The sequence below is a fragment of the Rhea americana genome, unplaced genomic scaffold, assembly GCF_003343005.1.
Source record: "Rhea americana isolate MKP2758 unplaced genomic scaffold, rheAme1 scaffold_162, whole genome shotgun sequence".
Taxonomy (NCBI): domain Eukaryota; kingdom Metazoa; phylum Chordata; class Aves; order Rheiformes; family Rheidae; genus Rhea; species Rhea americana.
Window position 1 is genome coordinate 1,878,208 of NW_028185728.1, and position 24,363 is coordinate 1,902,570.

At 38.7% G+C, this 24,363-nt stretch overlaps 1 protein-coding gene across 1 annotated transcript in view; it reads left to right on the forward strand.

Annotated features, from left to right (window-relative positions):
- Positions 1 to 24,363, forward strand: part of MTA1 (metastasis associated 1) — a 90,643-nt gene that overhangs the window by 31,940 nt on the left and 34,340 nt on the right. Inside the window, exons 6-13 of the mRNA XM_085300297.1 lie at positions 1,939 to 2,065; positions 2,246 to 2,309; positions 8,207 to 8,324; positions 9,947 to 10,049; positions 13,227 to 13,326; positions 14,786 to 14,974; positions 15,932 to 16,006; positions 23,298 to 23,356. Coding sequence (XP_085156423.1) covers positions 1,939 to 2,065; positions 2,246 to 2,309; positions 8,207 to 8,324; positions 9,947 to 10,049; positions 13,227 to 13,326; positions 14,786 to 14,974; positions 15,932 to 16,006; positions 23,298 to 23,356 — 835 coding nt within the window. The remainder of the gene's footprint in view (positions 1 to 1,938; positions 2,066 to 2,245; positions 2,310 to 8,206; positions 8,325 to 9,946; positions 10,050 to 13,226; positions 13,327 to 14,785; positions 14,975 to 15,931; positions 16,007 to 23,297; positions 23,357 to 24,363) is intronic.

Consider the following 24,363-nt stretch of genomic DNA (forward strand, 5'->3'; position numbering starts at 1 on the left):
ATAAATAAAACACCAGTTGGAAGATGATCCTAGCTGAAGGTGATGCAGTTCCTGAGATCAGCTCAGTTTTGCTGGTTGGTTTCGTTTTGTTTGTAGGATTTATTGGCAAATAATTGTTGATACGCTTAAAAAGAAGGTAATTTTAAAAGCTTGAGGCTATTAAATATGCTGAATGTATTAAGTATTTTAAGCTGCTTCTTACAGTCTCTGTCCTGTGTTGCACAGCACACTAGTCTCATTCTCTGAAAACTCTTTAAGTGCAGACGTGAATGCCTTTGTATTTTTATATCCATAGCTTTTCAAACAAGCTAGCTCGAAATTTGCTGACTTGTTTGTGGATTGCTGCTGGTGTATTTATAGTGCAGGTCAGCAGCCACAATATTAATTTTTAGCTAAACCAGAATTCACTTCAGTTCATAAATTGCAGAAACATGAAACTGGCACAAATTTAAATTGTGTCCTAGAAAAATATTAATATGTAAAAGCAAGCTGCTGTATGCTTAACAGCTTTTGTGGTATAATAGCTATTGTATGATGCAGTCTGCTTTAATTATGCTACTTTTTGCTTTTGTTTTTGCTTTTTTTGCTGGAGCAGTTTACCTGAGGGGCGTATAAACCACGGGTCTATTTCCAGGACAGTAAAACAAAGTGATTAAATTGTGTGGAACCTGGAGGGTGTGGGCTGTTTTTTTGGCTGTTTGTTTGTTTTTTAGTCACTGCTTTTGGCATTATGGTGGCCTATTTAAAACTGAATACAGTTTAGCATTTTATAAAATGCAGATATCTTCTTTATTTACTTTCTTTAGAAATAACTTTTAAGATTATAGGTAACTAATCTTTAAGGATATGTTAATCATAACTGTGCTTGTATCTAGAGAAAGGTTTCTTGGCAACAACTGTTGACTTAAGCTGCAGGCCTAAGTCAGGTCTTTGAGAGTATTGCTGAAACAAAATTAGAGTTGTACTGTTCGTATACAGAACTTTACAGCTCTTTCTACTACAATCTGGGAAACTTTTTCATGGTTTTGGAAAATATATCCCTTATCCCTTAGGGAAGATACTTGCTAATGAACACAAAACATAAGGATACTTCTTTCTAGAAAGATGCCTAGATATGTTTTGGGTCGGTTATGTGTCAGTGTGGATATGATTTTGTGTATTTATTTTGGTATTTGTTAAAAAAAAAAAAAAAAAGGTTGAATGGGGATAGCATAGCTCAAAGTCGGAGATCAGAGATCCTGACTGCAGAACATGGGAAGCTTTTGAAATGCAGCAGTCCTGCAGACGGTCGGATGCTTGTGGTCTGGTAGGGCTGGTTACGAGGCAAGTTGGTTGCATTCCAGTTAATCTTGTGACTGGGATCTATGGGCTGTGGTTGGGGTGGACAGAATAAAATACACTAAATAAAAGAACTAACCTTTTCAGTCAGTGTTCCCTTCAGAAGCTATTGTAGTCAGGATGGGACAGTCTGTGGCTGTGATTCTTTTCTGAAACTAGAATACGTTATAAGGTTGCGATACCTGGCCAAGGAAAAGACGTCACTTTTACTGCTTCCTTCATTATGCGTCAGCCTCTTCCTGATAAAGCTGACGGTGCAGTGATGGTCTCTAAGAAGAGCTCGTTTTAGAGTAATTTTGTTGGCAGCAAATTCCAGTGTGACTTGCAGCTTGGTGAGCTGGTGTGAATTGTGTGTACCTGGAAATCTTTGATTCTGATGGTGACCGATTAAAATTGTTTACAGGCATAATTTAAAGAATATATACTAATTGTCTAACTGCTCAACTGACTGAAACATGAGGATTCAGGTGAAGTTAGATTTCATCTGGGTACTGTGCCTATTTCTTATTTTGCACTGATTGTGGAGCAGTGCGTACTGTTTGGCCAAGAATCAATACTTGCCCTGTGTTCTTGATGTTCATTTTGTCTCTCCATGTCTAGGAGAAATGGAAGAAGAGATGGAAAATCCAGAAATGGTTGATTTACCAGAGAAGCAGAAGCATCAGCTGCGACATCGTGAATTGTTTCTCTCACGACAGCTGGAATCTCTGCCAGCAACGCACATTAGGTAATGGCTATTTTCCTCCAATGTTGCTTATTCAAAACCCAAATGTCATTATACTATTCAGGTATTCTTCAATGTAAGAATAAATTTTGTGCAGGACTTCTCTAGTACCATTTTGTGTATCACACAGGCATTTAAGATGCATCTTTTTTTCCTAAAATGTGATTTCTTTCTTTTTTTTAGAGGCAAATGCAGTGTTACTCTGTTAAATGAGACAGAATCCCTTAAATCATATCTGGAACGGGAGGTATGAACCCATTTTGTGAATTGTCAAGCTTGAACAGTTTATTTTGGCATAATTTGATTAGTGACTTTTTGCAAGTTTTATAATCAAAAGGCTGATCTTTTTTCATTTCTTAAGTGTAATGGGCATTGATAATGAGAAGCTTTAGGCTGAATACTGTTTATTTTTGATGCATCTCTAGCAGGCAAGACTTGTTGTATACATCCTTGTGATAGTAAGCAATCTCTCATGCAGTAGTGTTTTACTCTCATAAGTAATCGCTCATCAGTTTGGCAATCAAAGTTCAAGCAGAGGCTCGTGCCCTCTGACAAGGTGAGGTACAAGAGGTACAAGATGGAGTAACTGTAGAAAGGCAAACAAGCCAGTGTGCTATAATTCTGTATGTTTGCTTTTTCCTGAAATCTGAAATATCTATGGTAAAATGGTTTAAGCTTGATCTTTTCTCAGATTTATGAGGAACTTTGTTATCTACTTTTGAGTTCACTGATTCATAATTAAAAAAAAACTATTTTAATAATAATAATAAAAAAACCCATACTTGTTYGGGCTTCAAAATCTGAAACTCAGAGTAGCATATGTACAGGTTTTTTAAAGGACTCTTAAAATGTTTGCCAGTAGTTCTTCATATGCCACCACAGACATTTGGATTCTTGAAAAACTGCTTGTCAACTAATTTCTGACATCTGCTGAAATCTTAGCAATCTGGCTCCTTAAAAATACYTCAGACTGAACACTTGAATCTGAAATGTCTTGAACTGTTAATCACTATTCAGAATTTAATTCTTGTTTTACTTTTTCGGGTATTTTTGTGATTTTAAACATTGCAGTTGTAATCCTTTATTAATACATTTATGTACCTTTAATTGTGATTAGCTCTCAGTGGGCTGCCTGCTGGTTAGACAGTCTTGGAATTTGACTTAACAATCTGGGGGCTTTACTTTTGGAGATTAGTAGYAATTTTTCCTCCAACTTTGTATTGGAGAATAATAAACAATTTTGGTATGTTATGATTTGAATACATGTGTGAGCATTACATTTGCATCTGAAAATATTTAAATGTTATACAAGAGAGAAAATCTTGTAATTGAAAACAGTAGGGTAATAGTCATTAACCAATCTCTAAGAAATAAGGAAAAAACAGGTGATTTCTGCAAAGTGCATACTGCAGTCTGCCTCATAGTTGGATTTTTTAAATGCTTTTTTAACTTTCTTTAGTAGTTATTTAAGCATAAGGTTAATCTGATGCTCTAGTTGAGGAGATTTTTAAACAAAGTGTAGGAATTAAGTAGTCAGGCTTCTTTTTGGAATGTTAAACCAAAACCATGTTGAATCTGCTCCGGGCTGCCAAATGGCAGTTTATCAAGCAGGGGCTGTTGTATTCAGAAGTGCTTGTTACCAGCTATCGGCATAGGATATGCCAGTTTGAAAGTAAAAGCTAATTGCGCAAAAATTAGTTCAGATTTACTAGTATTAAAGCAAGTATTCATTCTCTGTAGCTCCTAAAGCATTTTCATTATCACTAGTTTTACAGGTAGGTATGTAGAGGAGGGGAATGTCTTTTCCTATCATCATGCAGCTGCTTAGTTGCAGATGCAGGGATGGAAAGAGATTTCTCTTTTTCATCCTTTTGAACTCTCAGTATGCAGGCTGAGTGGTGTGGGTTATTTTTAAACTGAGCAGGCACTTACAGATTTCACGGAATGAGAGAGTTTCCTGAATGTCTCCTGTCACTTAACACAGTACTTCACTGGAGGTGCAAACTAGCTTGGGACAGATGGTAAGGAAATGAAAAGCTCAAGAACATAAATGTGCTTGGGTGGAGGGTAAAGAGACTAAGAAAAGGAGGTAGCTGTAGCCCGGTGAATTCATAGCAATGGATGGAATTGTTCTGAAACCATTATTAGTTCTCCCTTGGCTTTTAAAGTGTTTTTTTAATGTCTTCTGTCAATAAAGCATAAGCAATTCTAGGGAATCTGTTGTTTGATTTCTTGTACATCATGACAACTAAAAGTGGGGTTTCGTCCCAAGGCTGTTTGCCTGGAAGGATGTTGAACACTCGGATAGATGGAAATCTGGGGAGATGCAAGTACAGCAAAATTATGCTTGTTATCTCTGTTCCTTCCAGTGTCTCTGTCTTATTYCCCAGGTAGATTGCTTAGTTAATTCGGGGAGGTGGGGAGAAGGGTTTGAAGAGGGGGGCAGCACTGACTGCCAGCCGCTGGTACAGCAAAACTGCAATTGTAGTAGGAAAAGTGAGGAGTAGGAGGAGGAAGGTGCATGTGTGTGGGGAGAAGGCAACTGGAAAACCTGAATTTCCAGTAGATAATAAATTCTCAGGAAGATCAAGAAAAGGGCAGGAGCATTAGATTTTCCTGTTCTGCAGGAAGCTGTTTTATATGTATCCATTTATTTTACTGCCCTGCTATGATATATGCAGGGGCTTGTGTGAAATTTGCCTGCTGGGTAGATGTCTAACATTTCTGTTCCTTTTCATACTCTCTGAAAATACAGCACTGCATAGTTAAAACATATTTCCCCTTCACCCCAAGTGACTTCATGAAAGTAAGGTTGCAAACTGTAATGAACTAACCACTAATTTTGTACTGTACTTTCACTGAGCCAATTTTTCTGCAGTTTCTTACTGGCGTTGGYTCTTGGCTATAGCTACTGGTAGTTAGGGGCTTGGGTAGGGAAGCTCTGAGCATATGTGTCTGTATAACACTTTGAAAAAGTGGAAAGCCATGGTTTAATTTTAACTTTTGGCAGATCGTTTTGATTTTTTCCAAACATGTAGAATGTTTTCTGGGATCTGAAGTTAAAACAGAAAACTCTTCTTTCTTCACTGTTGCAATAGCAACATACACAGTTTTGACAGCTTCAGAGGTTTTTGAAGAACCGTGCTATTTTCTGAATATTACTCTTGTGAAACTCTTGAAAAATGTCATGTAGGATTCTCTTCACTTAAAGGTGATCAAGAGCTCCCTTGCCCTTTGGAGTATACAACGAACTGCTCTGTTCCTTAGACTATGGTTTACATTGACACTAAACTGATGTTTATTAACGTCTTTGGGAATCCAACTCTGTCTCCATCAGCTGAATTTCTTGTTGCTATGGAGGCAGATGGTAGTGCTGCTGTGTTCTAACTGGGGTCTACAGTCTTACCCACACTTGAACCAAGACAAAACTGGACAAGATACAAAGAGATTACCTGAGACCAGTAGACAAGGATGGATTTTATTTTGTAGAAGAGTTCTCTTCCTTCCTTTTCATTCCCTTGTTCCTGCCCCCAAAAAGGAGTGAGGAAGAACAGCTGTCAGAAACATGTAGTCTGTTTGGATATTTCATCACATGATTCTCATTAGCTCACTAAATATGCAATAATAATGTATAAAGGAGCATGTATAAGGCATCTGTCAGTCAAATATCATAGGAGGAAACCCCTGCGCAGCAAATGGTTTTCCCTGTCCAACAAAAACAGTGTTAAGAAACTGACTGCAGAATCTGGCCTTCCTTGGAGCCCATAGTGTGATTATACTACAGTGTTTGGTTTGTGTATTTGCTGGGCAATGTGCCTGAAAAGCATTACTGTTGCACTGCATATACTTTGTCCTACAGTTAGGTATTTTGGAGCTGGAACAAATAAAACACTCACTATATTTATAACGTGGAAGCATGCAAGACAGAACCTCTTTCTACATTTCATTTATGCAACAATACATCCTCAAAATACTATGGTATCTTGAACTTTGTGTTTGTCAGGGAGCAAGAGACCCAGATTTCCTTACACAGCTRTAATATAAACGAGCTTTCACCTAGTCTGAAGCTCCCTTCTGTTGGTAGGTTGATGTAAATTGACCCTAGTGCCTGTGGGAGTTGGATCCAATGCTGTCAAGAATGTCATTCATTTAGGATGAAACCCAGTGGTCCACTACCCTCCTCAGAATGCCGAAGTTGATGTGACTGGGCGTTAGAACAGTATGTTGCTAAGTTTTAGTTACGACTTTTATCCTGTTACCACAATATAATGTGAGATTGTACCTACCCTTAAAGTTACTGCTTTTGCTCCGGGGAAATGGGATATGTTTTCTGCTGGAGGAAATAAGGGTAGATTCCTCATTTGCTTCATATTGTGCTCTGTAGGTGACACGTTTTTATGCGGTGCTTTCTCAAGTAGCAAAGCACATTTGGCTGACTTGCTGGGTTTTTTTTCCCTTTCATAGACATTGATCTGTCCTCTGAAAAATGGTGACTTTATTAAATTGCAGCAGAAAGTATAGAGCTATCGTGTTTCACTTTTTCAATTCTGTAATTGGTTGCAAGATGCATTTAGACATTTAGGGAAAACATGGGACCATTCTGGCATCAGTGTTAGATGAGTGTGTGCAATGAGCAGGGCWGTGGAAGCAGAAATAATGTAGCTTTGAATCTCTAGGCTGTAGAATTTTTGCTACATTATTGGAGGAACTAGCAGTGGTTCTTCTTTTTTCAGGCTTTGTGTGAGTGACTGGGAGACTCCCTCCCTTTCCTCCCCCCTGCCCTGGCCTCTTCATGAAGATAAACAGGGCTTGAAATGATGCTGGTTTTTATCCTTGTTTCTTGCTGATGAATTGCAAATAAAGGGGAAGGGAAAATGAGGCAAGCATGGAATGAGGGGTACTAAGCAGCATGCCGACATAGAGCCAGAAGCTTGAGATGTGAAAAATCGCACATCCTGTGTTTCTGCCCAGAAGCAATTCTTCTTCCCAGTGGTGGTGTAACTATGAACAGAGATTATGATAGGACATGAAATAACAAACCGAACAGAGTTCTCTTCCTGCCCCAAATCCCACACTACTCATTCCTAAAATGCGTGTGGGCTCTGATGTGTCACTTAGTAACTATAGCTAAGTACTAACTGTGTGAAAAAGTGTAATTGCTTATATTGCATAATTAAGGAGCTACAGTTGTGGTTATTTTCTTCCATCACCCTGGATGGTCATTCTTATTCTGGTATGAACTTCTATTTTACATGCTTTTCCAGGTGGTAGAAGCCAAACAGCCTTTTTAGCCTTTTTCTCATTGACTGAGCCAAAGGCAACAAATTAATCTATTACCACCTGCAACTAGTTGCTGCTGCCGCCAAATTTACTACTCCTTTTACTCCTTCAATAACCAGCAGAAGGACATATGGCAACTTAAGCTTAGATGGTGATGGACAACAAGTTGGACATGAATCTGTGATGTGTCCCATAAGGAAGATCAGCTGCATCCTAATCTGCATAAGCAAGAGTATAGTCACCAGGCTGAGGGAAGGGATCCTTCCCCTTTACTCATCGCTTGTGAGAGCCCGTCTGGAGTGCTGTTTCCCTTTTGGGTCGCCCAGCACACGATAAACTGTCATACTGAAGTGAGCCCAGCATAGACCACCAAGATAGTCTGGGGCATTACGTCCCGCTGGGGCATTTTGTTAGTACAGCTATAATGTTTTGAAGTTATGCTTTAATTTGTGTCAGTGTTTCAGTGCAGATAAGTTGCTAGCATTTCTTTACTGTTATTTTGGTATATGGGAAAGTGCAACTGTGTGTTGTAAAACAGCTGGTATTACTAAGAATTATCTTTTGGCCCTCTTGATGCAAGAGCCCTGTTTGTGCAAGAGGAGCTGCATTCATTTTAACTGTAATGATTTTATATAAAAGGAACTGCTGTTTTTTGAGGGCAACTGTTAAACTTTCAACATAAAAGAAAGTGACAGAATTTAATGTTGAGTTTTCACATTAGTGTTTTGTTTATTGTTTGTTCACCTGTTCTAAGTTATATATGCAGGTAGCAAAACCAAACTTGAAAGCTTGCTAGTATGTCTGTAAAGCTTAAAATAAAAGTTAATAATACTGTTYACTTTCTTGTTCTTGTTTTATTTTTAGGATTTCTTCTTTTATTCACTAGTGTATGATCCTCAACAAAAGACCCTACTTGCTGATAAAGGAGAAATTCGAGTTGGAAACAGATACCAGGCAGACATAACAGACTTATTAAAAGAGGGTAATTTTCATGATTTATTTAGAATTGTCAATAGGCCRTGTTGAATATGGCCGCTTCCATGCGTGCAACTTGCATGGGTATGGGCAATGGAGGTTCTTTCTCCAGGTCATGCGTAGAGTGATGGCCTGATTTGTTAGTGACTGAGACTGTTGCCTACTGAAGGCAGTTAGTTCTCTCTAAAACCAGTCTTGAAGTGGGCATTTGTCCAGATCATAAAAGTTGTTGGAACAAATTGAATTAATTGGCTCTTTGTGCTTCCCATGGAAGTTCTGAAATGTCTTAATAAAAAGATTGTAAGCTCTAAGTTCTATCACATCTGTAAAAGCCCTTTGTGTTTTTAATCAAGCCTCACTTCCCTACAAAGGCCCCTCCCAAATTATTACCAGTTAAAGGCTGTCTCTCCTCATCAATTTGCCCATTACTGTTGGGTGCCTTTTTCTGAAGAGCCCTCTCCCCAGCTGTTAGTCTTGGCTGCCAGCCTAGACTTCTCACCTACAGAACAGGCAGGAGGAAGAATTTGCTGATCTGAATGTACTGTGAGGCCCTAGCCTGCCACTGCTGTATCATAGAGCAGAAGGAGCATGAGGAACCTGGTCCAGGAACAGGGAGCCAAATAGTAACTTATTTTGGATTTGTTTTGGATTTGTCATTGCACTACCCAGAAGTGTGTATKTGTAAAACCTGAGAGGGATGAGACTACAAGTATCTACTTGTTCCTTTCTGAGACCCACATGATGCAGAGAGATGTTTCTCGGTATCCTTCTCCCAAAAGAGAAGGGATTGTGAACCACATTGAAAAGATCTTCGCCAAGTTGTCTATATGGGCAGAGATGTGAAAGTAGGAAGGCGCTTCCATCTCTGCTTATTAGCTTTGTTAATACTCTTAATCTAAGGTTAGAACAGGCAGATGGATTGGTCAGGTCTTTTGTTTAATTTGCCTGTGAAATTGGTATTTATTCAGCAACTTGACTCGTCTCYGAAGTAAGGATGAACTAATTTGAAAGGCATTCTCCTTCCTCAGCAGGCCAAGACTGGGTTTGGGAGAAGGATAATCTCCAGATGTTTTAAAGGGAGGGAGAAAAAAAAAAAGAAAAGAAATAAAGAAAAAAGGCCTCAGTGGCTCCTGTATTYTTTACAGGGTATGTTGGTTTGTGTAGAATAAGGAAAATAGAAGGAGAAGAGTCTGATGCCATGAGTTCCCCCTTAGAGTGTGCCAGCGCAATTCAGCCAGCTACTCTTTGCCTGCTCAGAGCAGCTGGGAATGTCTCTCTTTCTGGAACTGCTGCAAGTTAGAGGGGAGAGAGAAAAGCTGGGGAGAAGGGTTGATGAGAAACTGTCTTGTTCAGAGAAAGACTTACTGTTTCTCCTTGCATGTGCCCTTTAAAACCAGTTCTTGAAGAACTGGTTGATTGAGGTGAGCTGGGTTATTGTGTCTGTCCAGCTGCTAGGTACAGCTGATATTGTCAGAGACAAATGGATGAATGAAACTTTTAACTTTTACTGCCTCTAAGGCAGGGAATCTGAGATGATTCAGCAGTTCAGCTATTGTGAGATAGAAAATTTAGAAATACTTCTATTTTAAAACAGTCATGCCAAACATTTCTAACTTACTTTTCAACCAGGTGAGGATGATGGAAGAGATCAGTCAAAACTTGAAACAAAAGTTTGGGAAGCCTTTAACCCACTAGTAGACAAGCAGATAGACCAGTTCTTGGTGGTAGCACGGTAAGATCATTTTCCCTTTTCTTTGAATAAGTAAATTTTAATATCATTTTTTTTYCCCTAGCACTACTTATATTCTTTCTGCTTTACTAATGTGAAAGTTAGTTTTGGTTGCTTGATTCTCATGTGCTCTGAAACTTTGAAATGATGGATGTTTTACCTGCTCTGCTGGGAGTTGCATGACTGAGARCAGCTATGTAGATTTACATTTCACAATTAATAACTTTCATAAAATAAAAGCAAATGGCATATAAACATTATCCTGTAAAGGATGAGGTTTTTTAAATRCTTTAACCAATGTGCAGAACACTTCAGTGAACTAAATTCTTGATGGTTCATTGCTCTGCTCATTTTCTTCCTCTAAGTCAGTAGCATTTCAGCATCCAATAATAATTTGCTAAGATGAGTTGTCTCACAAAACGTTTTCTTGATGGAGTCTGGGTGTTTTCTAATGCCTAGATTCAAGTAGCTAGGCCCAGTAAAGTAAAGCCCGCAAATCTAGAGATGCGAGAGGCTGAGATGTATGAACAGAAGCACATACTAAATTTTAGGTTCCCATTGCAACCAGTGGGTAAATAATTCTAACCATCGAAGAAGAATGATAATACTCTTCAAATTCTTACTGTGTGTGTTAGGCAAATTTGTAGTACTGTCTGGAAGTATGGGAGGAAAGCAGTGTGAGGAGGTGGATAACTAGGCCTATTGGTATGTTTAGTCGTGGAGCAAATTATCGTTGGACAGAGGTAGGACAAGGGTGTGCAGAATTACAAGCTACTAGTAGTAGCTGCCTTGCTACTTCACAATTCTGCTCTTTGGCCATGGTATCTGATAGATGTCGACCCTGATTTGCATCAGGCGGAGCAGCCGCCTTCAGCCAGAGGTTTTAGCCCTGAAAAGTGGGAACTTAAATCTACTTATCAGATACTCTGCTGAATTGGGCCTGGGTTCTTTTGGATGTACTGTTTTTGACTTTCCTCTCGAGTCATCGTGTTGAATTTTCTCTATGACCCATTGTGGGGTAMGTTAACAGGATGCTCTCTAAAGGGGCAACACTAGACCTTATATGTAAGAATTTTGTCTGGGCAAATTCTTTCAGTCAAGGCACTCTACTTCTGATCGAAACTGTTGAATGATGCCACGAATGCATTTATTAGAGTAGTAAATACATTCAACAAGTTGAATGATACAAACTTAAAAATAATGGAGAAAAAAGTGAATTGAGGGAAATGGAGTGAAATGCAGCATTTTGAGGGCACAAGATGAGAAATGTGTGTATTCAGAAGTGTACAATGAAATAGATTTATTTGCATATAATCTGAAGATCAAACTTGCCATTATTATAAATTCTGGGCAATTTTGACCAGCTAATCTGTTTCGAGGCACTTTAAAAGGTTTGCATGACTGCTTGATTGTTATGAGTTCTGTAACAGGGAACCAAGAATGAAACTTGACTAGTTAAGTTAAAAATGTTAACTGCTGTCTAGACTGAAGAAAATTTCATAGTTATTGCACTTTTGCCTTTAGTTAAACAGATCCTTTTTGTTTTCTAGGCTTATTATTTTAGGGTTCATTTAAAAAATCCTTTGTGTTATGGCTACATCAAGGGATCACCGTAAAARTTCACTCTTGAAAGTTTCACTGTATATTGCCATTTCCCTTGACCTGCACCAACAGTAGAGTGAAACTTGCTGAACAAACTCATCCATGTTCAATGGATTAATTTTACTTGACCGGATGAGCATAGGGAAACGGCTGAAAGAGGGGCGATGATCCCCTCCACCAGCAAGAGGGTGCAGGCACTTCCAATCAAGTGAGGTATAGGATACCACCAAAACACTGAGCACTTCTCTCTGCCTCTCAGGTTAATTTTCAATGAGATTGATTGGAATTGCTCCTCAGCCATGCAGTATTCTGGTGTCGGTGATGGGAGGACCTAGCAGGAAGCAAGAGGGTGGAAGTGCCCCCATGGATGAGAGTTTGCACGTGGGGTGGTTTAGAGTGACAGCGGTGCTGCTTCGTGATGGGGCATGTGTAGGCTTTTGGCAGTGAAGCTGTTCTAGGTAGCTCTGGTTATTTGCTGCTGCACACTTGGTGTGCTGCTACAGCTGCTTGTGAACTCATGCTGTAAACAGAGTCACTGAGAAGATCAGTATAAAGATTTGCTGTTGTCCATAATCAGCAAAGTGGTCTAGCTTAAAATTAGACTCTACAAAAAGAAGCATTAGCTCAGCTARAGCTGGGGAGGGCAAGGTGTGAGGCAGGGAAGGGAGTGAGTGGCTGGAAGTGTAGCTCACTGAGGGCCTGGAAAGGGCTGCCTGTTTGGGAACATGGATAGGGGAAGACTGAGAGACTTTTGGCCAAAAACATATATCTGATGACAACTACTGTTTACATATTTTCTTTTCCTACTCATGCAGTGTTTGATGCTGGAGTTTGTTCCTCTTCACACTGTGAACTAGTTTGGGGAAGTGATCCAGCTGGAAAAAAAAGTCTTTTTCTGTTGTAGTTGTTGAGGCAGGGGCATTCTCTGCTGTGGGTCACTATTCAGAGYTTCTGTAATGCCTCTCCCTTTCTTCTGTATGAGCCTAGTATAAATGTATAAATATAATAGTGTATATGTAGAGTGTGTGTGTATGTGTGTATATATATATGTATGTATACATTTTGCATTATATAAAATATTATAATATACTTTTAAAATAAAGAATTGTTTTAATCTGTCTGGAACTTTTAGGAAAATAATTGGCTTGCTGTATTTCTTTCTGTCTGATCTTGGCATCTGTCTTTGTACCTCTGGACAATCAAGCACTACTCTTTTTTTTTTTTGTGGAAAAGATTTTGCCATTCATAAAGCTTGATTATGATCAATTTCTGTTAAACCTTGTTTCAGGGAGCCACTGAGAAATAGAAGATAGAGTTCAAAACCACTCACTTGTGATTGAGCCTTTCACTCTTTCCCCTCCTATGCCTAAGTCTATTTGGCCATATGAACTAAGTAGAGTAAAGCATTTATAATAACAAACCACATCTGAGGAAAATGGTCTCTGGCTCAGAACTAGAGCCAAACCGTATAATCTTGTTACTGAGAAATGAAGTGTGCTAATCTCAAGAAGCGTTGGTTGGGTGTTTGTTTATGCTTGTTTTTCATGCAAAGTTAATGCTCTGTTTAATTTCTTTCAGATCTGTTGGTACGTTTGCCCGAGCACTAGATTGCAGTAGTTCTGTCAGACAGCCAAGTTTGCATATGAGTGCTGCGGCGGCCTCCAGGGACATCACACTGGTAAGATTTTTTGAGGATCTTAAGTTTTTGAAAGGAGATGTAAACTATTCTCCTCTGCAATAGCAGTTGACAAAGGTAGAGGGGAAGATGGTCTGTAATTGTGGCCTACTGTGGTCCAGATACTGTCTTTGTAAAGGAATCCTCTATTTACATTTGAAGTAACTTTATCTGGCCTTGTGACTCCTGTGATCCGTTGTGGATATTTCTACCAGAATTTTTGGTTTTATTAAAATATTTTGACCACATGCTACCCAGCCAGCCCATGCTCCTCCATGAGCTGGCTATTTTGAAAAGAATGTGAATGATTATGTGCCTGTCTGCGATGTTATAATGTCGGAATGCCACTTCTCATCACTTGTCCAACACCACAGACTGTCACTGGCACCCTTGAGCAAGATCATCTGGGGGGAAAAAGTTTGCAGTTAGATAAGAAATTTAAGTTGAGTYGGTTCTCCTCTTTTATGAGCTGTTTTTTAAAGTACCTAAGGAGTGGTGATTCTTAATATTTTATAACCATAAGTGATTATGAATAGACAGAGGAAAGGCAACATTTAAGCTTCTGTGCTAAAGAGTTTAATGCAAATGTGAACAATACTCTGGAGACTTCATAGATTTTATTATCAAAGTCTCGCCTTGTAACTGGAGTAACACGAAATCATATATAGAGCAAATTCTAGGATAAAGCACTGTAGGATAATTGTGCACATGCACAAAATTCTGGTATGATGAAAGACAAACAACATCCTAATTAAAACTACAGAAATTAAGAAATAGAGCCAAGCGTTCATTTACTAACACCATTTCCTCTCTCTCGCAGCATGGTGCTGCCTCTTGCAAATTGCAAGTTGAAGACAGTTGTAGCTCAGCTTTCTGAGGAGTAATTGCTCCTGGGAGTAATTCTTTGTTTCCTTCTTAGTTATGCTATGTGATTTGACTTAATTCCTTTTTGGGATTTGAGGCCTTTGTGGTTGTGTGTGTATGCTGCTTTCATTAAATATTTGTTTTTATATGAAAATATAGTGGATTGTTTGACAAAGAAAACACACGATTAAGTTTATTCGACAATATACTCTCAGATCTCTACTCCAGGATATCTATTCTGATGCCCCATCTGTGGATGAAACCTAACAGGGCTGCTTAGTCCTGCCGAGCCAGGGCTATGTCGCGTGCATTTCCTTAACGGGTGCGCTACGCAGCTGCTGCTGGGGAGCAGATAAAGAAAGAACTATGGATATGCAGAGCCTCCTGTTCCAAAAATTCCACTATTGTTAGTGAATGTTAGATGCGTACACTGATAGTTACAGAGRGTCTGATGTTGAACAAACTTCTACTGGCTTTGTGTAGATACAGAATACTTCACCCTCAAATCTCAGTGCATGTTTTCTGTTATGGCTGTTTCACGTCTGTGTTTTTTGCTCTGAATGTCCTTATGTTTGTTTTCTTTTTTATTACCATGTAGTTCCACGCTATGGACACTTTGCACAAAAATGTCTATGACATTTCCAAGGCGATCTCTGCACTTGTGCCACAAGGTGGGCCAGTCCTGTGCAGAGATGAGATGGAGGAGTGGTCTGCTTCAGAGGCAAACCTCTTTGAGGAAGCACTAGAAAAATATGGAAAAGATTTCACTGACATTCAGCAAGATTTTGTAAGTATGAAAAATGAGCCACATGGTGAGCAGTTCTGACCAGTGAAAGAGCTGGCTTACAGCCTGTGTCTAAGCGATCTTGTTTTTCTTTAGTCTGAAGAAGAGGGCTCTGAACTGGAGTATGTATCTTGTTGTAAATTGGGGAAAAGGAGATCTCGTACTGATGACAGCCTGCCGTACAGTCAGAATTTCAAATTGCAGATGATGACTTTCCCTTCAGAGATGTCACTTTTTTCGGTCACTTTTATAATACAACTTCARAAAGGGTCCTTGGAAAACTTAAAAAATGAATCTTCAGGATGCAAAGGAAGTGTCCTGTAGTTTGGCCAGAGCTCCGCCCTAGATGCTCAGCTTTACTGGAGCAATGTARACAGACACGAGTTTTGCTGTTCAAGTCCTCTGCAACAGATCAAGTAGTTTCACTGTAGTTTGTCCCTTGCTCTAATCTTTTAGACAGAGGGGCTTGGGAGTGGCACAGCACTCTGGTCTTGCTGAGATCCTTATGCAGAGAATAGAACTGGCATGGCACAATTCTGTTAGACCATTTAAAATAATAACTCCATAAAAACTGAGCAAATCAGAACTGAGATGCTGTAATTGTGGCTCTTGCTTGGATCTTTGCTGCTCAAGCAGAGCATCTGAACCAGTGGAACACTCTTCCACATTGTACCTGTCTCTTGAATGGTATACAGTGGAGCCAGTGCGGCATGAAAATTTACCTGTAGCCTGCTCCACTTCTACACTGAAGGCACTATCTTTTGAAAGGCCATTTTAGTTCAACATAGGACTCATGAGTGTCTGATGCTGTCCAGAGATTCGGACACTGTCATTTTTTTGTTAGGAGGATTAGTAGTAGGAAGACACTGCGGCAAACAGTCCACCAGAGGAACCTTACGATTTCCGTGAGGCTGTGTGGTACTCCCTGCAATGACTGTTATTTTTCCTTTATGTCCTTAGCTCCCATGGAAGTCCTTAACAAGCATAATAGAATATTATTACATGTGGAAAACTACAGACAGATATGTTCAGCAGGTAAGAAATTCAAAATCACCTCTCATTCTAACAGAAAGCACTTTTTCGTACCTTTGAAATCCAAGCATTGTTGCTTTATCTCCTTCTTGGGCTTCAGCCTTTCCAATAGCTGGATGTTCATAAAGATTTGAAGGACCAGAAATTTCTCTCATCACTAATCTCATAGGCCATCCTGCAGAAATAAACATCTGGCATCAGGGTTTRTGCTTTCTTTTCATTTTTTTGCTACTTCACTTGTTTGGAGCTTTCAAATGCCYGCTTTAGAATTCAGTGGTTTGAGGAAGAGAATATAATTAATTTCTGCCTGTTACTGAGTTCAAAGTTAGCAATACCTTCAGTTAAGACTCTTTATGGGGAAGTGGGCACTTGCTCTACCACAGACACCTATGGTTATTCCCCCATTTTGCCTGTCCATGACTTTGATTGCAGACTCAGATGCATGGAAGCTCCCTCCTGTAAGAACTGAGTGAAATATTTGTCTGGGAAGTGTTGATGGCTCAGATTTCCAGACTCATTATACTTAAGAATCAACTTTGACTAGTGTTTACAATCATTTTTATCTCCTATTTATATAAATACAAAGGCTACTTGGTCCCTTAAATAATTAAAACACAATGCAAGAATCATGCAAAATGTTGTAGAAAATCAGTTGCTGAAAACTACTTATAAWAGGAAAACTTATTATAAAGAAGGATGAAATATATATTGGATTTTCCTGATAATTATCAGTATAATGTGTAGGCATCTATTTAAAGTAATAGAAGAAGAGGAGTTRTAAAATTGGCTTGTCTTGCTTTGCTGGAGCATATGGACTGTACCAGGGAGTAGGATTTGGGGAAAACTTCCAATTAGAGCCTCAGCACTTAAGAGATGGTATGATTATAAGCTAAACAGGTAGAAATTGCAGTACAGAGATATCKCATGAATTAAGTTTCAGCTGAGCTGAAGGACTCATCTCAAATTCCACAACRTTACAAGCAAGTAATACTATTAAACGTTTAATAAATGCCAGGGAGATTATATGTATTTATTATACAAGTATATTTGTATATACCTGGCATTATGTATAAACCACAAAGTGTAGGAAGTGGTATTTGAACTAAGTGTCTTGCATTTATATTTTACTTGACATGTGCAGAGTCTGTGACAACGCACATTCCTCACCAGTTTGTTCAGTCTACTTCAAAGTATTTTGTCTGCGTAGATTCTTTCCTCAGTCAGATACCACAGAATGGTTCTAGGGACTAGCAGTATTTTTGTACATAAAGTGTTGAAAATGTACTGAGGATATAGGAAGTGCATATSCTGAATTGTTTCGCTTCCACTTGTCCTCCTTCTATAAGAACGACTAAATTTATATTTCTGCTCTGTAAGGCATTGTTAGCATTTTTTTTAAAAAAAAAAACTAACACACTCATTCTCATATAATTTTTTTTGACTGAATGCACTTAAACATCTATTTAACCTGTCTGTTTCTAAGAATTACACAAYGTAATAATGAAGCCTTTGTTTTTCATCAAAACTGCCTGTTTTGATAAAAACCATTTAGCTGGGATCTATTTACTACCTTCTGTATCTGCTTTGTGATTTTCTTGGAGCAAGAAAGGATTCTTGGCTGTCACAATCCTAAAGTAAAATTCATSTACTTCTTGCCATCAAAGAAGCTATATTTTGATTTGCCTTCAACAGAAGACCACTTTTCAGAACTGAAGAGTAAGGAAAGTGCAACCAGATCTTCTGATTTTAGGAAATTRCATCCTGTATAAGCTTGAAATTACAGTTCCAGTAGTCAAAGTATTCTGAAAATAAACCACACAAGGTATTCTCATTGAAGCACTAGCATGCAGAAAGAGTTGTACTTGCATGCATGTGAAAAACAAATAAACAAAAAAACCTCCCCCCAAAAACAGAAGAAAACAAATTGTGCTTTGTATACGTAGGATGGGAAGGCTTAATACAACCTTACTTCCTTGTTGTGTGGCTAGGATACTGTGATTGAGATAAATGCAAAATTGTCCTCTTTTGGAGGATGTACTTGGATAAGAGATGCAGTGATTTTTATTTGGCTTGAGTTACACTTTACTTCTGAAGGTTGCCAGCATAGCTGGGAATTGAATAATTTCAAGAGAAGGACCAGCTTCTCCCCCCCTCCTCCTCCTGCCCCTGAAGAGCAGAACTGTTAGAGAGAATGCTTCACCCACTGCAATGTCAGCAGAGAATTTATGGCCTGATGTAGGCTCCTGAACTTCTGTTCAAAGTGATGCCAAGACTTGTCTGATAGAAGACACCTTTTCAGATTTGTCTTGAAGAAAAGAATGAGGGAGATCTTGTCCAAATTCAATATCCTATGTCTCCTTTGAATGTGTGTGTTTTTTTTCCTGAGACAGATTTTCCATGTGTACTCCCTAGAATGTGCATTTCTGAATCAGAAATGTTTAAAATGGCAACCACTGAGTAACTTCTATTCAGTGTATTCCCCCAGTGATTTGAAAACTCTTAAAGATGTGATGTGATGTTTGGGCATGCCTATGTTTTCATTCAAAGTTACAATTATGTTCTTAGGTAGGTCTGAATTCCGGTGTGTGTGGGTGGGTTGTGTTTTTTTTTTTTTTTTTAAGTTGTACTATTTTGCATGCCAATGCAGGGAAAAATCCTGAGGACTTTGAAACATAACACTTTCCAGTCGTTGAGATAAACAGCTTGGGAGATGGCAGTGGCAAAAGATCATTTGAATTAAGCATATTTTCTGAAAGTTGAAAGCTTTAATTTTACTTTTAGGATTTCATTTGTGCATGAGGAGCACGTAACCTCAAGAGGAAGATCAAATTTTAAAAACAGAACAATGTTGAAACTTGTAATCTGTGGAAGTGTCGTCAGAAAAGTGCTGCATGACAGAAGTGAAGTAGGAAGAAGCAATAGAATTTTAAGTTGTACATAGACCTGAAAATGAATATAAAGGAGAAGATACTGGAGAAAGTCAGTGTCTTTATATTTCATCTCTGTAACCTAAASGAGAGAGGGCTGAGTAAATCTTGATATATAGATAACAGGTACAGAGATAATCTTGGCTCACAGATGCCTTTAATAAGGAGAGCTACCTTTCTCTGTAGCAAAGAACTGCAAGTGATATGTTAATGAATGAAGCTACCTAAATACTGTGTGCTAGCAAAGCAGAAATAATGTACAAGAGATGTTTTTCCACATACATAGGGCATCTCATCCCAAAGCGCCACCTGTTAAGTAACAGGTTTTTTKGGGGGGAGGGGTGGAGTGTGAAAGCTCTCTTCTAAATTTAAAAAGTTAGACTATTCTTCCCCAGCTCAAACTAATAAATGCTTAATATTTGAGGAATTGAGACTTCTCTGTGCTGTCTACCAGCCTATCCCTTGTGTGGTGGACCTTGAAATATCCCCCGCTTTCCTGGATTTCTTCCCTTATTTTCCTCTTTATAAATGTTCACTCTTCAGAAAACGACCCCAAATGTTTGCTCTGATATGTCACATGTTTTAAGACTCTCTTGAGCTCGGTGGGTAGAGTGAAAGCTGTTAAAGCTAAGGAGAGGATATATAGAAGACAGATGTTAGCATTGTCGTCTCTACTGTTCTCAATAATATGATCTACCTAGTGCCAATGGGCTAGGCAAAYTGGTGATCTCCCTCTTATGGATGGGAGAAGTAAGATGAAGTGAATATGAGGAAGKACTTCAGATACATGTTTTTTGATAACTTAGAAAGACAAAGATTTCGTTTACATTAGACTTCTAGAAAAACTTACAAATGCTCGAGGGTTTTTTTGTAGATGAGAACATTCAAAACTACATCAGACAACATTAAAAATTCAAGACATTAAAACCCATTTGCTTCAGGCACAAATCAATTACTAACTGGCAAGGAACTAGTGAGGCACTTTCTCTGTAAAGGTATTATTCTGTTATTGTGCATTACTGCATATCAGACATCTTTCTTTTGTACTTTCACTGTCAGAGAATAGGAAACTTGTCAGACCTGATRTAGTGATTCCTCAGGGCCCCAAATATACAGTATAAAACTGGCCTGTTCTTATCCAATAGATCATGGTACCACTCTGAAAACCTTCACCTTCTTGGTGAACTAGTTTGTTTATTTATCTAGTATTCTTAAAAATAAAGATGTATGCTGTATGTAGCATTCTGCTGTGATCTCCAGGTGCCTGTAGGAAGGGAAGGTATTGCAAAGTCCAGATGACCTGTGGGAGGAGTTAGCTCAGAGTTTGCACAGTAGTCATCAGCCACAAGGAGAACTTGCGGAGGTTGATATTCATCATCAATTTACTAAAGTGTTGCTTAATAGCCTAAATTAACCATGTCTCCAAATGGACAGTGGAGTGTTTCAGCTGCTGGTAATGCTTTGTGCTTGCATGACGCTTTTCCATTTACAGATTTCCAAGAATGTCATARCATAATGAATCAAGATGGTCCCCTTGGGAGCTTTTACCAAAAAAACTGTATCCTCCGGCTACCTCCAATCTAGTGGAAATGGAGGAGTCGGGGCGAGGAGAGAGACAGTTCTGTACCAGTGGAAGTTCCTTGAATATCTTGCTTTGGTCTTAAGGGAAATAAAATTATTGTACAGTGTTCCTCAAGGAACATTTTAAGGCCTCTATTAGTATCTGATGCTAGACTTCCATTTTATTCCTGGACAAAGTATGAATTCTGTGGCTGTTCATTTACTGATGTAGCTGCTCATGATGCTCTGTGCTTTCGATTGCCTGTGGAAAGAAGACCTGGTTTTCAGTCCGGCATGAGGATGGAACAGCCTGCAGTTAATGGCAGAAAAGCTTCTAAGCATGCTTTCTTGAAGGGCTTTGGGTATGTGGGTATATGTGGATTTTTTTTTGTCTGTGTGGTAGTATCTCTTCTAGAAGTAGAGAAGTGTTCCTGCTGCTGCTGAAGAACCACTGTCACAGCACTTCTTGAGACTGGCCATTGGATGCTTTGGTCACTTATGTCACTTGAGCAGGACATTTTGAAAACGTTCAGTATGGAACTTCTGGTTTGTATTCAGGGAGAGAACCTCTTTAGTTGCAAAATTGATTGCTAATAAAATGAGAATTTTTGATTCCTGTAGGTCTGTAGGCTTGATACAGATCGAGYATGCAAGCACTCATTTGGGTTTTTTGAGGACAATTTCAGGATAGCTGTCATTGCATGAGACCTGATTGAACAGGAGTGATCTGGGAAATTCAATTCTGTCAGCAGAAACAAATCTCTCTTTCTGCTTTGAAAATCTGCTTTTGAGYGCAGTGCTCAGAAAGTGTACTCATAGTCTCTCAATAACTTTCAGAAGTTCTGATTATTTTCTCAGACTTTGTTCTTTTTGTCTGATAATTTAGGTATTTGATTTTTAAGACAAGTTGACTTTTATTTGTTGAAAAAGGTAAAGTGGGAGTACTTTAKGAGTATTAAGAGCTTTGACTAGGAACTGATGAGCTGTCACACTATAAAATGGAAGACTTTTGCTCAGACTGTCCCTCTGCTCATAGCAAGCTTTATGTTTATCGGAAACGTTTACTTCATTGTTTCTACATCTGTGCATCATGTCTCTGTAAAGTAGATTTTTATATTTGTCCAATCACTTAGTGACACTTTTTTTTTTCAGTTTTATGTTTTCTTGTGCTTCCTGTTTCTATGCAGAGAATGATTTTGCTTTACAGTTATTTTTCTAGGCTGTGTCTTGAGGCTGCTACACAAAAAGTGTTAAGTTAATATGTTTGCCTAGAAATGTGTAAAACACTGAGCAAATAATCCTGTTCAAAATAGTAGTGCTTTCATGTTGAAGTTGATGCATCCAATCTGATAGCAATCAAAAACCTCCAGCTTTTATGCAGAAACTGCACGGTTGTTTTGCATGGAGAACATTGTCGTGGCTTGATGTAGACTTCTGTTACTGACAGAGGAATAGAAGAGCATGGGCCCTGCTGTGAGCAAGGGCTTGAACTAGAGCCTCCGGAGGTTATTCCAGCCCTGAGTTATTCTCTCATTTAATCCATTTAGTTTATGTAATAAAAAGGAAGTTAAACCCTTAGAAATTCTCTTTTACATTCTGAAGAGTGTGAATATTTGAKTTGTAAAAGGAATTCTTGGAGAGTTAGTTAAACTTGTGCTAATTTACTACCTATGCCACGTTCTGATGGGCTATCAGCAAGCTTACATTCATAACTGAACAAAGAGCTGATACTCTTTGGGGTGAATTTATGCTATACTTCACACTGAAAGGATCCTTTCATCTGTCTACTCTAGAAATTGGGCAAAACTTTTAATGACTGTTTTTACCAAAGTGAGGCCATGCAAAAAGAGAAACCGTGTGTACTTCTAAATGTGCATTTCTACAYTCTGAAAGGCTGTTCTCTTTGTGCGTGTTTTCCCTTGAACGTACCTCTGTTATGTTCCTTACTATCTCTAGGAAAGGTATTTTTTGTTAGGAGGCTGTTCTGTATGGTTAATTCCCCTGCCTTGCCKTTCCCCTCTCTTGGTGTTGGTGTGTGCCACTTGTCCTCTAGGATTAAGGCGTGTGTGTTGTGTGGAGTATATTTCTCTTTGCCTTAAAGGGAGTAAACATTTAGTGCTTTCATACCCAAAGCTTTTTACTTTTAGAAAGTGCAAATGCACAGATTGCCTATGGTATGTCATCACTTCAAACTAAACAGCAGCCATAAACCATAAATAATAAACTTACTGGGTAATTCTGTATCAGTTTTGAGTTAAACTCTTGGCCTTGTAAGGAAAACCTCCACTGGCAATCGATTTCTCCATTAGTTACAAAAATGAGGACTGTCAGCAGAAAAGTCTTCCTTCAGACTCTTTGTATTGGCTCAGCTCTTCAGGAAACATGTTGGCGAAGGTGTTTTTTCCATACAGTTCTTATCTAATTGGTACATAGTATCAAGGAGAACAGACTGGTATGTCAGACGTGTCTGATACATCTCTGAAGGGGAGAAAAAGGGTTATGCGTGAAACAAGGCATGAATTTGTACCAGACTGCACGAGGATGAAAAGATTGTCCTGATAAGTAGTAGTCTGTAATCTCTCTGACTTTCCAGGATGCTGTGTACGTAGTCATTTGATACCCACAGTTGTTTTCAGTGGTTATCTTGTTGGAAAAGGATTTTGTGGTAGCCACTCAGTGAAAAGAAAATTCATTCCTGTTTATTAATGAGTGCTAAAGGTGCTTATGGGTGAATTACTTGACTCCTAAAAAAAAAAAAAGTAGCCATTATCTTTTTATTCTAATGTTTTCCTTTTTCTTTTTTAAAGAAACGATTGAAAGCTGCSGAAGCAGAAAGCAAGCTAAAACAAGTGTATATACCCAACTAGTAAGTATCTTTTTTTGTGTTACTTTGTTTCCTGTTTCATTGTGTCTGTTTTTTCAGTTTCCATGGCCTTGGCATGGCGATACATATTTGCTTTAATTGCTGGGGGGCGGGGAGGAGGAGGAGAACAAACATGTCAGAATTACTAAATTAGGTTACCAATGTAATGAACTTTCTGCTGATGTTTAAATAAGCTTGAATTTCTTTTTATTTAACTGAATTAATGCTAATGACCCAGATGCTGATGAACAGCTAGGAGCCTAGCAAAATAAAACACGGTAGCTCTGGTACTCCAAAGCTGGCTGGAACACAGCAGCACCGGTCTCGATACACTTGCATGTCTGCTTACAAGTATGCAAAAGACAAAACCGTTCCTTCATACTGACTTTCTACTTCTGGAGCACAGAGTATTTCCTCCATTGCTAGTGGAGGACTTTCCCTTCAGGGCTTTCCCGGTTAGGATGCTGTGCTGTGCTCTGTCTGTGTGTATGTGGGGTTTTTTGTTTTCTCTTACTTATTTTCATCAGTGGATCATCTGTAGGTGCTTGTTTSAAATGTGTTACATATTTTAATTCTTAGTAAAAGGTGTTTCTTCCCCTGTGTTCTGTCCTTCAGCATGCAAAAAACAGTCAGCAGCTGTCATGATGTGGAAATCAAATCTTCACCTGCCCTTCTGCTTTTTTAATTTCACTCCCAGACGCATTCTCATGTGTATTACCCTCGATAATTTCTGTACTCTTTTATGTTATCTCCCTTCAAATATTTATGAACTTCTATCATGTGTTCTGTTAATTAAGGCAAAACTATAATTTACGTATTTAGCTTGTAAGACAATTCCCCCACCCCCCTTTTGAGATGTGTCAATAGCTAGTAAATTTAACAAAAATCAAGTGTAATATTCCAACTGAAGCCAAACAGGTCTTTTTGTCTTGCTCTTTTTCAGCAGTATTGCTTTTTATCAATGCTGTTACTGTGCAGGGGGAGACTGGACATCAAATTAAACATGAATT